This window comes from Orycteropus afer, unplaced genomic scaffold (genome assembly GCF_000298275.1).
Source record: "Orycteropus afer afer isolate SDZICR_OR568_19922 unplaced genomic scaffold, OryAfe1.0 scaffold00219, whole genome shotgun sequence".
NCBI lineage: Eukaryota > Metazoa > Chordata > Mammalia > Tubulidentata > Orycteropodidae > Orycteropus > Orycteropus afer.
Genome location: NW_006921806.1, coordinates 1,007,220 through 1,022,261, shown reverse-complemented (window position 1 = coordinate 1,022,261; position 15,042 = coordinate 1,007,220). Strand labels below are relative to the sequence as shown.

General features: G+C 40.0%; 1 protein-coding gene across 1 annotated transcript in view; it reads right to left on the bottom strand.

The window, feature by feature from the left end:
* Positions 1–15,042, bottom strand: part of OBSCN (obscurin, cytoskeletal calmodulin and titin-interacting RhoGEF) — a 312,151-nt gene that overhangs the window by 224,918 nt on the left and 72,191 nt on the right. Inside the window, 1 exon segment of the mRNA XM_042782023.1 lies at positions 3,782–4,057. Coding sequence (XP_042637957.1) covers positions 3,782–4,057 — 276 coding nt within the window.

Sequence of the window (15,042 nt, the reverse complement as noted above, 5' to 3'; positions counted from 1 at the left end):
ACATATAATGACAACAACAAAAAAGAGCAGCTGCTGATGTTGCTTATGACAACCAAATACCTCATGGAATTTGTTTTTTTGGTTTGAAGGTTTAGGGTCATGGTTTCATGTGATATTCAAGTCAGTTGGCCTAAAGTTGTTCTTACTGTCTCTATTCTACCTCCTAATTCCTTCCACAGTGCCTATGGTCTTAAAAGCTTGCAAGACACCATCTAAGGTACAACTGGTCTTCATGTGCCTTCAGCAGCAGAGAAAGAAGGAGAATCAGGAATTGTAGGAGGAACTGGAATGTGTGTCTAATTGCCTCCATGAACAACTGCCTCCTATGCCATGAGATCAGGAATGGATGTGTTGAACTACTGTTACTGAAAATTTGCTCAAAGATTCTCCAGAAGAATCCAGATCAAAAGTGGGGAAATATGGAACAGAGCTTCAAGTTTTCAAGGAATCCAGCATTTGTGGAGCTGTGGAGACTGGATGAACCCCCTCAAAACTATTGCCCTGAAATAATCTTGAAAGCTTAAACCAAAAATATCCCCATAAAGTCTTCTTTAAACCAAAAGCTGTCTCACTTAATTAGTAAAACATGTATCCCTTGAGAATTGTGCTCTTTAAAGAATTATCTGTATGTGATCAAGCTGACAACAGCAGCTCAAAAGGCTGTATGAAAAGCTTAGGGGCAGTGAGATTATGTTAATGATGTTAAAATACTAGTAATAATAAGACTGGATGCATGGCATCATCCATGAATATAATCAATGTCACTGAATTATATATGTAGAAATTGTTGAAGCAGCAGATGTTTTTCTGGGCATATTTTCACCAAAAACTATAATAATAATTTTTAAAAGAGAAACAAAACAATTAAGTGGAATTTCTCAAACATGAAATATACAGCAACTTAAATAATGATGCTATCAACAGAATAGACAGCAAGTGAGATGTTCACAATTAGTGAACTTGAAGATAGGTTGATAGAAAACATCCAGACTAAAGCGAAGGAGAGAACAAAACAAAGAGGGGAGGGGATTAAAAGGCAAAGATAGAAAAGAAGGGAGGAAAGAAGAGGGAGAGCAGGAGAAAAGGAGGGAAGTAAAGAAAAAAATGAACAAAAGCTGCATCAGTTCTAAGGAAATGATAATAAAATCCAAAAGAATGACACGCATATCTAGTCAGAATGTTCAAAGAAAAAGAAGACAGAGAGAGAGAATGCACAAATTTGCAATGTTAGGAAAGAAGGAGGGGACAATACTAAAGATCCAACTGACATTTAAAACACAGTATGATCTGCATGATTGTTATAGTTCAATAAAAGTCTTAAAAATGAATTTAAAATTTAAAAAGACAAGGGAAAATAATGAACCTCCCCCTAAACCTCATGTTGTTGTTGTTTTGCCGTCGAGTTGGCCCCAACTCATAGCGACCCCTCCTTGGGTTTCCGAGGCAGTATCACTACGGAAGTAGGATTGCCCAACCTTCCTTCCGAGGAGTGGCTGGTGGGTTTGAACCGCCAGCCTTCTGGTGAGCAGTCAAGTGCCTTAGGCACTATGCTACCAGAGCTCCTCTAAACCTCATACCTTATATAAAAATTAACTCACATTGGATCATAGATTTTAAAATAAAATGTGAACCTATAAAACTCTTAGAAGAAAACATTGGGAAAAAATCCTTGGAACTAAGATTGGGTAAAGAGTTCTTAGACATGACTCTAAAAGCACAATCTATAGAGGAAAAATAGAGGAACTGGATGGATTTCATCAAAATCGAAAATTTCTGCTCTATGAAGGACTCTGTTAAGAGAATCAGAGACGAGCTACAAAATAGGAGAAAGTATCTGCAAACAACATACCTGACAAAGGATTAGTGTCTAGACTATGTTAGTGTCTAGACTATATAGGGAAGTCACAAACCTCAACAGTTAAAAGAAGAAGAAATCCAAGTAGAAAACAGGCTAAAGACCTGAGGAGACTTTTTAACAAAGAGGATACACAGAAAGGAAATACAACACATGAAAGAAATTCAACATCACTAGCCATTATGAAAATGTAAATTAAACCACAGTGAGGTACCCTATGTTGTTGTTATGTGCCGTCGAGTCATACCTGACTCATAGCGACCCCTCCTTGGGTTTCCGAGGCAGTATCACTACGGAAGTAGGATTGCCCAACCTTCCTTCCGAGGAGTGGCCTATATACTCACTAAAAAACAAAACAAAACAAAAACTCCCTGCCATCGAGTTGATTCCAACTCATGGCGATCTCTCCCTGGGTTTCCAAGGTGGTATCTCTATGGAAGTAGATTGCCCACTCTTCCTTCCAAAGAGTGGCTGGTGGGTTTGAACTGCCAGTCTTCTGGTTAGCAGTCAAATGCCTTAGGCACTACGCCACCAGAACTCCTACATACTCACTAGAAGAGCTAAAATAAAAAATTAGTGGTAATACTAAATGTCAAAGATACATTGCTGTGGCGTATAACATGGCAAAGCCACTCTGGAAGAGTATGGCAGTTTGTTACAAAACTAAACATCAAAATACATATGACCCAGCAAACACACTTCTGGACATTTTATTCTGGAAATAAAAAATGTATGTCTGTACAAGAGCTTAACCCAGATTGCTCAGAGCAGCTTTACTCACAATAGCCAACACCTGGAAACAACCCAGATATCCTTTATCAGGTGAACAAACAACCAAACTGCAGTGCATCCACGCTGTGGAAAACAACTCAGCAATACAAAGGAACTAGTGATTCATGCAGCAACCTGATGGATTCAATAGAATCATGCTGAGGGAAAAAAGCCAGTAGGTAGAGGGTACACACTGCATGGTTTCATTACATAACATTCTCAAAATGATAAATTGCCTCGATGGAGAGCAGATTGCTGGCTGCTAGGAGTTAGTGAGGTGTTGGGGAGAGGGTAGGTGTGAGCATGAGGGGCAGCACGAGGCAGATCTTTGTGGTGATATAATGTCCTGTATCTCATGTGAAGTGACATTTGCATGAGTCTGCACATGTGGTAGGTGACGCAGTACTATACATCTGCATTACACACTATCAGTGTCTGGCTTTTGATATTGTACCACAATTATGAAAGATGTGACCATTGAAATAAACTGGGTGAGGAGCATTAAGTTCTGTCTGTACTGTCTTTGCAACTTCCTCTAAATCCATTATTATTTCTAAATAAAGTTTTAAAAGTAAAATCACAAAGACAATAGGAGGTTATGATGAACAAAAATAAACAAGCAAGTTTGGTTGGAATGTTGTAGACAAGAGGGAGATGTGTGCAGGACAAGGCCTCAGGGACAAGCAAAGCCTTTGACTGAATCCCAAGTGCAGGGGGACCACAGAGGGTTCCAGCAGGGGAAGGCCAAGCCCATCTGCACATGACCATGATCACTCAGGTAGCTGGAGTGAAAGTGGACTCAATCAACAGTGGTGACTAAGGACACAGAGGGATAAGACTGGATTCTGGATGTTCTAGAAGAGGAGGTACCCATGTCCAGGATGAGTCTGGGTAGGAGCAGAGACCCTGAGGCCAGGAACAGTGAAGGGACTGGATTGATGCAGATGTAAGAGCAATATTCCGGCATCCCCCCCCCCCCCCATAAGGAGCTTGCTGGAGAGAAGAGTACATTGGTGAACAGTGCTGGGGCTGCAGCTGGTTATGTCAAAGGTTGGGATGTGAAGAGCATTGTGAGAAAACAGGCCTTGAAGAGCATCTCCCAAACCACTGCCTCGTCATGTGCCTCAGGAAAAAACAGAGATCTCAGGAACCCACCTGTAACATCCAGGCGGAAGGAGACCTTCTGGCCCCCGGCCTCACAGCTGTACTCCCCAGCATCCGCCTTGCCCGCCTGCTGCACCACCAGCCGCCGTCCACGGCCTGTGGCTTCCACGCGCACCCTCGAGCTCGCACTCAGCTTCTTCCCGTCCTTGTACCACGCCACCTCCGTCTGGGCCTGGGCCACCTCACAACTCAGCGTGGCACTGGCTCCTGCCTCAGCCTGCACCTCACTCCGTGCTGGTTGCTCCTTGGCAAAAACCATCACAGGCTCTGAGAACAAGGAGGGACATGCAGTCAGAGATGCCACTGAAGGCAAGAAGATAGCACTAAACAAGAGATCCAGAAGCTACTCCAGGCTCCCCCTCTAGCTCTGTGACCCGGAGTGGCCCCAGACCTTTCTGAGCAACAACTCACAGCAGTGCATTTATACCTCCTACTACTGATGGCATGGGAGGTGTTTTCTGGTGGAACACTTTCTGAGACTTCTCTGTGCACAATTTCTCTAGAAGACTGCACAGTCTGTACAACTTTTACCTGACCAGAAAATGCCACAGGCTTTTCCAAAATGCAGCACCAGGAACATTCCCACCAGCAGTGCAGGGGAGTCCTGGTGCTCCACAGTTGACCCTACTCTTGGTTTGTAAGGATTGCTACCTCCCGGCTACTGGCTGGGCTTGTGGCTCTACAGACCCAGGACTTTCCTTTGTGTTGTCATGATGACTATAGCAGGGGAGATCCTTTTCAATGTTTATTGGCCATTTCTGTTTCCTCTACTATGGTGTCACTGTTGAAATATTTACCCAGTTTTCAATAACACTATCTGCCTTTTTTATATTCATTTCTTAGAGATCTTCATATATTTCAAGGCTGGGACACTCATAGTTATATGTGCCATAAACATCTTGCTTACCAGTGCAGCTTACAATTTCACTCTTTACGATGTCTTCTGATGACTGAAAGCTCTTAGTAGTCAATGTATACATACAATATAAATAGTAGACAACTATATCCATTATGTTTTTGGGATTGATGCATTCTTTTGTTCTCTTAAGACATCTTTCCTTACCCACAAGTCATTAAAAATCTATGTTTTCTAAGAACTTTCTTTTACCTTGCACATTGAGGACTAAACCACTCATTAGTTCATTTTTGTCTACAATGGGAGGTAGTGGTTCAATTTTATTTATTTGCATATGGTTAAATGAGCCAACCACATATTTGAAAAGACCTTCCTTTCTTAATTCTTTTCACAGGCATCATTGTAAAAAAATAATGATAAAGTAGGGATGGGGGAGTCCAGTTACAGAAAGGTCTGTATCAGAGTTCCTTTGGTCTGTTTATCTGTCCCTGCACTGAGACCCTGCTGTCTTGATTACTGTAACGTTATAGGTCTTGGTATCTGGCAAATGTTCTGACTTTGCTTTTCTTCAAGAGTTTAATGGCCATAGTTTGTCCTTGATATCAGCATGCCAATTTCAAACAAAAAGGCTTTTGTTTGGATTTTGATTGAGAATGAACATCTTTGCATCTACCATGAATTTTTCATTATTTATTTACATCTTCTTTACTAGCTCTCAAAAATGCTTAATAACACCCCCATGAAAGCCTTAAATATCTCTTGCTAAACTTGGAAATAGAAACATGATACCTCTGATAGTATTACCATTCTATAAAATTTTAATTTCCAATTGCTTGTTGCTAGTATACAGGATGTCTGGTGGCACAATGCCTAAGGCATTTGACTGTTTACCAGAAGTTCAAACCCACAAGCCACTCCACACAAGAAAGACTGGGCAATTGACTTCTGTAAAATTTATCGCCTCAGAAACCCAATGGGGGTCACTATGAGTTGGAATTGATTCAATGGCAGTGGGTTTGGTTTTGGTTTTAGTATACAGACAATGATGTGTGTTTGTATATCTATTTTGTGTGAGGCAATATTCTCAACTCCTACTACTGCTAATAATTTATCTTTTGGCAATTTTATATTTATAAACATATCATCAGTGAATGACACCTTAATTTTTTCCAACTTACCCTTTATTTCATCTATCTCTTTACTGTGCTGTACAATGGTAGATAGAAGCGGTGACAGTGGGCAGTCATGTATTCTTCCCATTTTAAAGGAAAAGTGTTCAGGTGCTGACTTGAAGTACAAACTTTCTTACATTTTCTGTAGTTTTGTTGTTCTTGTTAGTTGTCATTGAGTAAGCTCTGACTTACGGTGACCTACATATAACAGACTGAGACATTGCCTTGTATTGCATCATCTTCATGATCTTTAACATTTGAGCCCATTGGAATGGCTACTGTGTCAATCTTATTGAGTGTCTTTTTCTAGAATTTGCCCTTTCCTGATGTGTCCTAAGAAAGCAAAATGAACTTTAGCCATCCTTCTTTCTAAGGAGCATTCTGGCTGTATTTCTTCTAAGGATGATTTGTTTTTGCTTCTGGCTGTTCACTAACACCACAATTCAAAGCATCAGTTCTTCTTTATCAAATTGAGGAAATAGCCTTTTATTTCTGGATTGGTAAAAGTTCTTTACCATGAATTGATGCTAAATTTTATTAAACCCTGATTCTGGATTTATGATATTTTATCCAAGCACTTGTATTCTGCATTTATTTAATAAACCAAAAAAAACAAACTCACTGCCGTCAAGTCGGATCCGACTCATAGTGACCCCTCCTCAGGTTTCTGAGGCCATATCTCTACAGAAGTAGATTGCCCAATCTTCTTTCCAAGAAGTGGCTGGTGGCTGTGAACTGCCAGCCTTCTGGTTAGCAGTCAAATGGCTTAGGTACTATACCACCAGAGCTCCTTTAATCATGTTGTTTTTCTCTAGTAATATGCTGATTTCATAGTTTATATTGATTTTATAACATTTCTAATGCATTTGGCTGCTAACCAGAAGGTTCAAACCCACCAACCTCTCCGCAGAAGGAAGATGGGACAATCTACTTCTGTAGATTTACAGCCTCGAAAACTTAATGGGGGTTGCTATGAATTGAAATCAGCTTAATGGCAGTGAGGTTTTTTTAAATGGTGAAACAAATTTGCATTCCTAAACAATTACTTTGGTTATAATACCTTATCCCTTTAATATAGTGCTAAATTCACTTTGCCAAATTTTTCTTTTGGATATTGGCTTTCATACCCAGAAGATATTGGCCTGTAATTTTAATTTTTCATATTTACCTTCTCATATTTTGGTATCACTGTTATGCTAGCTGCATAAAATGAGTGGAAACATGTACTATTTTTTTCTGTATTCTCTGTAAGGCTCTCCATAAACTTGGAATAATTTCTTTCCAGAATAGTACATGTGTGCTTACATTTTGCTCTGTAAGAAGATTTTACTGGGTCCATTGTTTTAATGGTTATAGGACTGCTTGATTTGCCTATTTCTTCTCAAGTCAAAGGTTTTCCAGGAAATAGTCAATCTATCCAAACTTTTCAAAATTATATCTATAAAATAATTGGTAATATTCTGTTACAATAATGTTCAAGAGATATCAGGGTATTTGGTATCTATATCCACAATCATTACCATATACTGATACAATATGAAAATATTCATCATGACCCCTACTGCTCAAGTGTGAAAATGGAGGCCCAATTTGAGGTCAAGGCTCTCACAAAAAGGAAAATAAAATTCATTCTCGGCATTCACTATGAACCAGCAACGGGGTACAGACACACACTGATTATTAAGTGGCTGCTATGAAATAAATACAGCTTTACCAGTCAGAAGAATCTGGTTGCATAGTGGTTAACCCAGTCAGCTACTAACCTAAACATTGGCACTTCAAACCCACTGGCCACTCTGAAGGAGAGAAGGATGAGGTAATCTGCTTCTGTAAAGATTTACAGCCTTAGAAACACTATGGGGCAGTTCTACTCTGTGCCTTATGGTCACTATGAGTTGCAATCAACTTTAGGGAAGTGGTTTTGGTTTGGTTTGGTTACCAACCATGGAATGCCACTATAGTAATTCATCATTAACAAAGCATGCTGATGTGGCAGAAGCTATCAATTCCTTTCCATTCACAAAGATATGTCACAAATTCCAAGGGAAATTTCACACAGAATATTCTAACTGAAGACAAAGGGAAAATACAATTTCCTTTAAAAAGAGAGCCCTAAATCTCACAGCAGCACGCCTATCAATTCCCCAGTCTTCATTTATTTTGCACAGACCTTACAACAACATGTGGACTTAGATTTTGTGCATATATGCACAGAGGGCTTCCATATCTATGTCAAAGGAAAGCAACAGTCACCAGAGCACCCAAACTATAACCATGCAAAGATCAGCCTTAGATAATGCCAATATGACTGGGTAACTGAAGTCACCTCTCCCCTGCCTCAAAGTGATTCAATCGTCTCTTGTTAATTAGAAGCCCATATGGTGCCTCATGAAGCCATGTACAAGCTGCCAGACCTTCCAACAGGAGGATATTCACCCACCCCAGGTGTGAGATACATGATCTACCTCAGACCCCAAGTACCAGACATAACCAGAGTCCTGGAAACCAAAAACAAGGAGGGTTCAGGGTAGGCTCTGAGAACATGTGACTAACTATTCTTGCCTGGAAACACCACTTGAGGGGAAGAAGATCAGACTCTCTCCCTTTAGTACACATCCTTCCAAGAAAGCCTCCTTTGCTCCCAGCCATAGGCAGGAATATGGGATGGTAAGAGGATGGGAGATAAGAAGCCATGAAAGCTAAGGATAGAGGACTCCAGGATCCAGTCAGGCAGTAAGTCAGTCCAATCATCTTCCTTAACCAAAGCATTATAATGGTCACCTACCTGTTACATCCAGGTGGAAGGAAACCTTCTGGCCCCCAGCCTCACAGGTATATTGCCCGGCATCCGCCTTGCTCGCCTGCTGTAGTACCAGCTGCCGCCCATGGCCTGTAGACTCCATGCGCATCCTCGAGCTTGCACTCAGCTTCTTTCCATCCTTGTACCATGTCACCTCTGTCTGTGTCTGGGCCACTTTGCAGCTCAGTGTAGTGCTGGTCCCTGCCTCAGCCCGCAACTCACTCTGCACTGGCTGCTCCTTGGCAAACACTGTTGTGGGCTCTGTGGACAGGGAGGGACACAGGATCAGAGACCCAAACCTAGTACAAATTCACTTCCCAGACAACTAAACATCAGAGTTTAATAAATTTTCATTGACCCCAGTGATGTCATGTATCCTGTTGGGCTTTTAGACTTGAGTTCACAAACACAAGATGCATATCCCAAAGAGACAAGTATACAGTTTAAGAACAGCCTCACTCAAGAGCAATTTTTTAGGCTGAAGGAAGGTGGCTGAGGCTGAGGGTAATTTACTGTCTTTCCCTCAAATGGTCAGCATTGGGTGAATGTCACATACCTGACGATGTGGCACACAGAATTTCTCCCACAAAGCTATTTGACTTATTTAAAAGGTATAACTTAGATGTGCAAAGTGCCAGTTGTAGTTTATAGCTTAATGATATTTAAGTATACATACCCCAAGTAACCATCACATATATCAAATATAGACCATTTCTACTCTCCTACAGTCACCACTCGGAAGGAAGGTTGGGCAATCCTACTTCCGTAGTGATACTGCCTCGGAAACCCAAGGAGGGGTCGCTATGAGTCAGGGCTGACTCGACGGCACATAACAACAACAACAACAACAGTCACCACTTACCCCTCCCAAAGGACCTCTATCATCATATATTACTGTTGCTTATTATTTAATTTCACATAAATTGAATTATACATTAGATACTTTTGTGTCTGCTTTCTTTTACTAAATATAAAGTCTATAAGATTTATCCATTATTGGATATATCATTCACTTCTATTGTTGCATAGAATGCCATTGCATGAATACATTACAATTTAGCTTTCCTTTTCCACTGAGGGTTGGGTTGCTTCCAATTTAGGCATGCTATTAATAAAGCTTCTATGACTTTCTTGCACAAGTGTTTGGTGGGTATGTGTAACTATTGGCACATAGTATAGGCCTGTGCTTGGCTTTAGTAGACATTTCCAAACAGTTTTCATATATGATTGTACCAACTTACAGTCCCACTAGCAGTGTGTGAGAGTTCTAGTTGCTCTACATCCTTAACAACACTTGATATTATAAAACTGAACTCTTGAGGCCCAAGTCCACAGTGAGAAGGGAGAAAAAAGAACTAAGTCCCATGGACTTTGGGCAAGATGGCAGACTAGACAGACAAGCTACCTAGATCCTCTATAACAAAGACACAAGGAACAAATGAAACACATATGGATGATAATCCTAGAACCCAGAACTTAAAAGGAAAGGACAAAGAAGTAGATCAAATATTGACTAGAAGAAGAAACCAAATACAAACAGTAAGCAAGAAGACATATGCATGCAGACCACTCAACCCAGGGTGATGTACCCACATACTCTATGGAAATGCATCCCTTGGAGCAATCGACCACAGGGTGCCAGAGGGGAAACATATGCATGGAGGAAATGCAGGACACACAGGAGTGCATAACTATGAGGGGCAAGGGGGGAGTTGTGTTACCCGGCAGGGAGGGGAGGAGACTGGGTTGGGCTTGGGGATGGTAAATGGAGTGAAACTAAATGTGCACAAAATGTTGAATGTAAAACAAATTCTGCTCTGTAAACTTGCACCTAAAGCACAATATAAAGAAAGAAAGAAAGAACAAGACATATGCAGTGGTGAATTATCAATTAATCTGACACAGCATGCATTTTGAATTTTTGTAAGCAGCTTTTCAATTGCAGCAGGAACCTGATAATCAGCTCCACTCACCCCACACTGTACCAGCACCCACATCAGTGCCTGGTGACCAGAAAAACTGCATCCACACTACCCAGCTACACCCACACTTCCTGTAGCCCCACCATTGGGAAAGGGACACTACTTACTCCTGCACTACCTGAAAAGTGGCAGATGGCAGCCCAGTCCATGCTCAGTTACTCTACATGAACAGCAAACACAGACTTGGACACACACTCCCATCATCTATCATACCCTCCAGGAACCAGGTGGTGAGTACCTAAGTGCTGCCAAAATAGAAAGAAGAGTAGTGCACTCACCTCACTCACCCAGATATATCAAACAAAGTGAAGCAAAAAAAAAAAGAAAGAAAGAAAATGGGCAAAATACACAATCATCAAATATATACAAATACAACACCACAATCTCTCAGAGAAAAAAGACAACTTCAGTTCACAAAAAGAAACAAGAACAGGATAGGTCAAAGAAGTAACCTAAATACAGAGCAACATAACCTTCCTGAGGAAAAAATGTCACTGGAACTACCTGATAAGGAATTCAATAATATTATATTTAGGTACCTTAATCAGATTGAGAGAAAGAGCAAGGAAAACATAGACAAAATCAAGAAAAACACAGAGAAAACTCTAGAATAATTCAGGAAAACAATACGCAAACAAACTGACAAAATAAGTGGAAAATTAGAAACCATACAAAATAGCAAACACAAATCCAGAAGATTAATCCTATGACTTCAGAAATAGATAATGAATTGAAAAGAGAAAGGAGTAGAATTCAACCAATGGAAGATAGATTTAGAAAAATTGAAGACAAATCTCTCAATACTAATCTGTTAAATGAATAACCACTAAAATGAAAAAAGAAAATGAAGAAAGTCTAAGAATTATGTGGACACCATCAAGAGGAATAATTCATATATGAGTGGAATTCCAGAACAGGAAGAGACAAAAAGAAGCACAGAGAAAATTATAGATGATTTATTGGGAGAAAAGTTCCCTAATATCATGAAAGATGAGGAAATATGCATTCAAGAAGTTCCTCAAACCTCAAACAGGGTAGATGCCACCAACACATCATAATCAAACTTTCCAAAACTAAAGACAAAGAAAGAATATAGAAAGTCACTCAGGAAAAATGAATAGTTACCTACAAAGGACAATGAATAACCCTAAGCTCTGATTTCTTGGCAGAAACATTCCAGGAAGAAGGCAATGAGATATATATATATATATATAAAGCTTTGAAAGAAAAAAAAAAAAAACAGTGAACTAAGAATTATATACTCAGCAAAACTGTCCCTCAAATATGATGGCAGAATTAGGACATTTCCTGATAAACAGAAATTGTAAAATCAGACCAACCTTACAAGAAATGCTAAATGGAGTCCTTTGGACAAAGAACCAACCATGGCAGACAACAACCCGAGAAAAAGGACACATGACAACATCATCTGGAAATCAACCCAGATCTAGAAGTATTCAAAGTAAAATAAACCTGCAAGACTGAAAGCAGGGAACCAGAGATGTCAATATGTAAACAAGCACAACTACAAGGCAAAAAGAAGCAATAAATAGTGTAGTTACAGAACTTCTAAATGGAGAGGAAGTAAAGATGGTATAAATATTAAATGGACAGTCTTGGGAAAAAAATAATAAATTAGAGTATTCTCAAAGAAAATTAATAAAACTTCTCATCAAAATCAAAAGAGGAAAATTATAAAGATTCAGTAAGCATTAAAAAGCAGTAATTGAGGAAATGTTGTTATGTGTCATCAAGTCAGACCCGACTCATAACAACCCCTCCTTGGGTTTCCAAGGCAGTATCACTACAGAAGTAGATTGCCTAACCTTCCTTCCAAGGAGTGGCTGGTGGGTTTGAACCACTAGCTTTCTGGTTAGCAGTCAAGTGCCTTAGGCACTACGCTACCAGAGCTCCTGTGGAAACTGAATAACCCCTGCTTAAAAATTACTGGATAATAGAAAAAATAGAAAATGGACGAAAAAGTTTCCTTGAAGCAAACAAGAATGAAAACACTGCATACCAAAACCTTTGGGACACAGCAAATTCAGTGCTCAGAGGGCAATTTATAGCAATAAATGTACACATCAAAAAAAGAAGAAGAAAAAATGCATTGACCCATGTCACTTTAGTTTTGTGTATTTCACTGTACATAAATCATATTTCAATAAAATGCATTTTAAAAAAAGAAAGAACCAAAATCAACACCTCAACACAACAACTCAAGCAATTAGAAAAAGAACAGCAAAAAGAAAGCCTACAGTCACCAGAAGAAAAGAATCAATAATAATCACAGCAGAAATAAAAGAAATAGAAAACAGAGAAACAACACAAAGAATCAACAATACTAGAAGTTGTTTCTTTGAAAGGACTAAAAATATTGACAAGCCACAGGTAAATCCAACAAAGGAAATGAAACTGCAAATAGCACAAATAAGAAATTAAATGGGCAACATTACAAGAGCACTAACTGAAATAAAAAGGATAATAACAGAATACTATGAAGAACTGTACGCCAACAAATTTGAAACATAGGAGAAATTGACACATTTCTAGAAACACACTACCTACCTAAACTAAAACAATCAGACAGTCAGTCCAATCATCTTTCTCAAGTAAAGCTAATGGTCACCTACCTGTGACATCCAGGTGGAAGGAAACCTTCTGGCCCCTGGCCTCACAGCTATACTCCCCAGTGTCCGCCTTGCTCGCCTGCTGAACCACCAAACACCGCCCACAGCCCGTGGCCTCCATGCGCATCCTCGAGCTTGCACTCAGCTTCTTCCCATCCTTGTACCAAGTCACCTCTGTCTGGGCCTGGGACACCTCACAGCTTAGTGTGGTGCTGGTCCCTGCCTCAGCCCGCACCTCACTCCTTGCTGACTGCTGCTTGGCAAACACTGCCACAGGCTCTGGGGACAAAGAGGGACATGTGGTCAGAAACACAAACCTGTTATCAATCCATTTCACAGACACCAAAGCTCCAGAGTTCTCGAAATTTTCCCTTGAGTCCAGTGATGTCATGTGTCTGTGGGCTTTTAGACTCGTGTTCATAAACACAAGGACCCTTGTCACAGAGCTGCGAACTGTACAATTTGAGGATGTCCTAACTCAAGAGCAATTCCTAAAGCTATAGGAATGTGTCTGAGGTATCTCAGGTCCTATAACTGCTAGTTTATTTTCTTTCTCACAACACAGTCAGGTGGGATAGAGCTTTTTTGTTTACTACAGTGAATCCTGTGAGAACCAGAACTTGATGGGACTGCCTTATGTTTTCAGGTCTCTCGAGTTTTCTGGCTTTGACAGGGTGCAGTCTTACCATTTTTCTATCACTCATTTAAGTGGAATATATTTGGATTTTCCTTCTCTGACAAGTTTTCTTTCACCTTACACAGGTTCTGGTTTTCACAGGTTTTACTGTATTTCATTCCTTGTTGTTGTTAGATGCCATTGAGTCAGTTACAACTTATAGTGACCCTATGTAAAACAGAATGAAACCTGCCCAGTCCTGCATCATCCTCACAATCATTGCCATGCTTGAGCCCATCATCACAGCCTTTGTGTCAAGCCACTTGTTGAGGGTCTTCCCCTTTTTTGTTGACCCTCTACTTTACCAAGGATGATATACTTTTCTATGGACTGGTCCCTTCTGACACCATTACCAAAGTACAAGAGATGAAGTGTGGCCATCCTCACTTCTAAGGAGCATTCAAGCTGTACTTCCTCCAGCACAATTTGTTCATTCTTCTAGCAGTCCATGTACATTCAATATTCTTTGCCAACATCACAATTCAAATGCATCAATTCTTTTGTGGTCTTCCTTATTCATTGTCCAGCTCTCACATGCATATGAGGCCATTCAAAATTCTATGGCATGGGTCTGGTGCACCTTAGTCTTCAAAGTGACATCTTTGCTCTTTAATACTTTAAAGAGATCTTTTGCCATCAGCCACTGCTTGGAAGGAAAACTGGGCAATCTACTTCCATAGAGATACCACCTCAGAAACCCAAGGAAGGGTCGCTATGAGTCAGAATTGAGTCAACGGCAGTGAGTTTGGTTTGTTTATTTGTTTTGCAGCAGACTTGCCCAATGCAATAATTTTATTCCTAGTATGTAGCAAATGAGATGTCCTCCATAAACGTTATTCTCCTTTGTTAACAAGCTGTAATTTACATGAAGTTAAGTGCAGGAATTGTCACTGTACATAAAGTACAGTGTATTGTACATAGCCCCAGGTAACCACCATACATATCAAATATCTGGCCCCTCAATCACCACTGATCTCTCAGGAATATAACCAACATGTTGACTAAATCAATATAAATTATTTTCACCTGTTCTTAATTTCACATAATTAAAGTATATTTTATATGCTTTTTCTGTCTGCTTTATTTTCACTCAATATAATACCTGTAAGCTGTTGTCAGATGGATCTTGGCTCAAG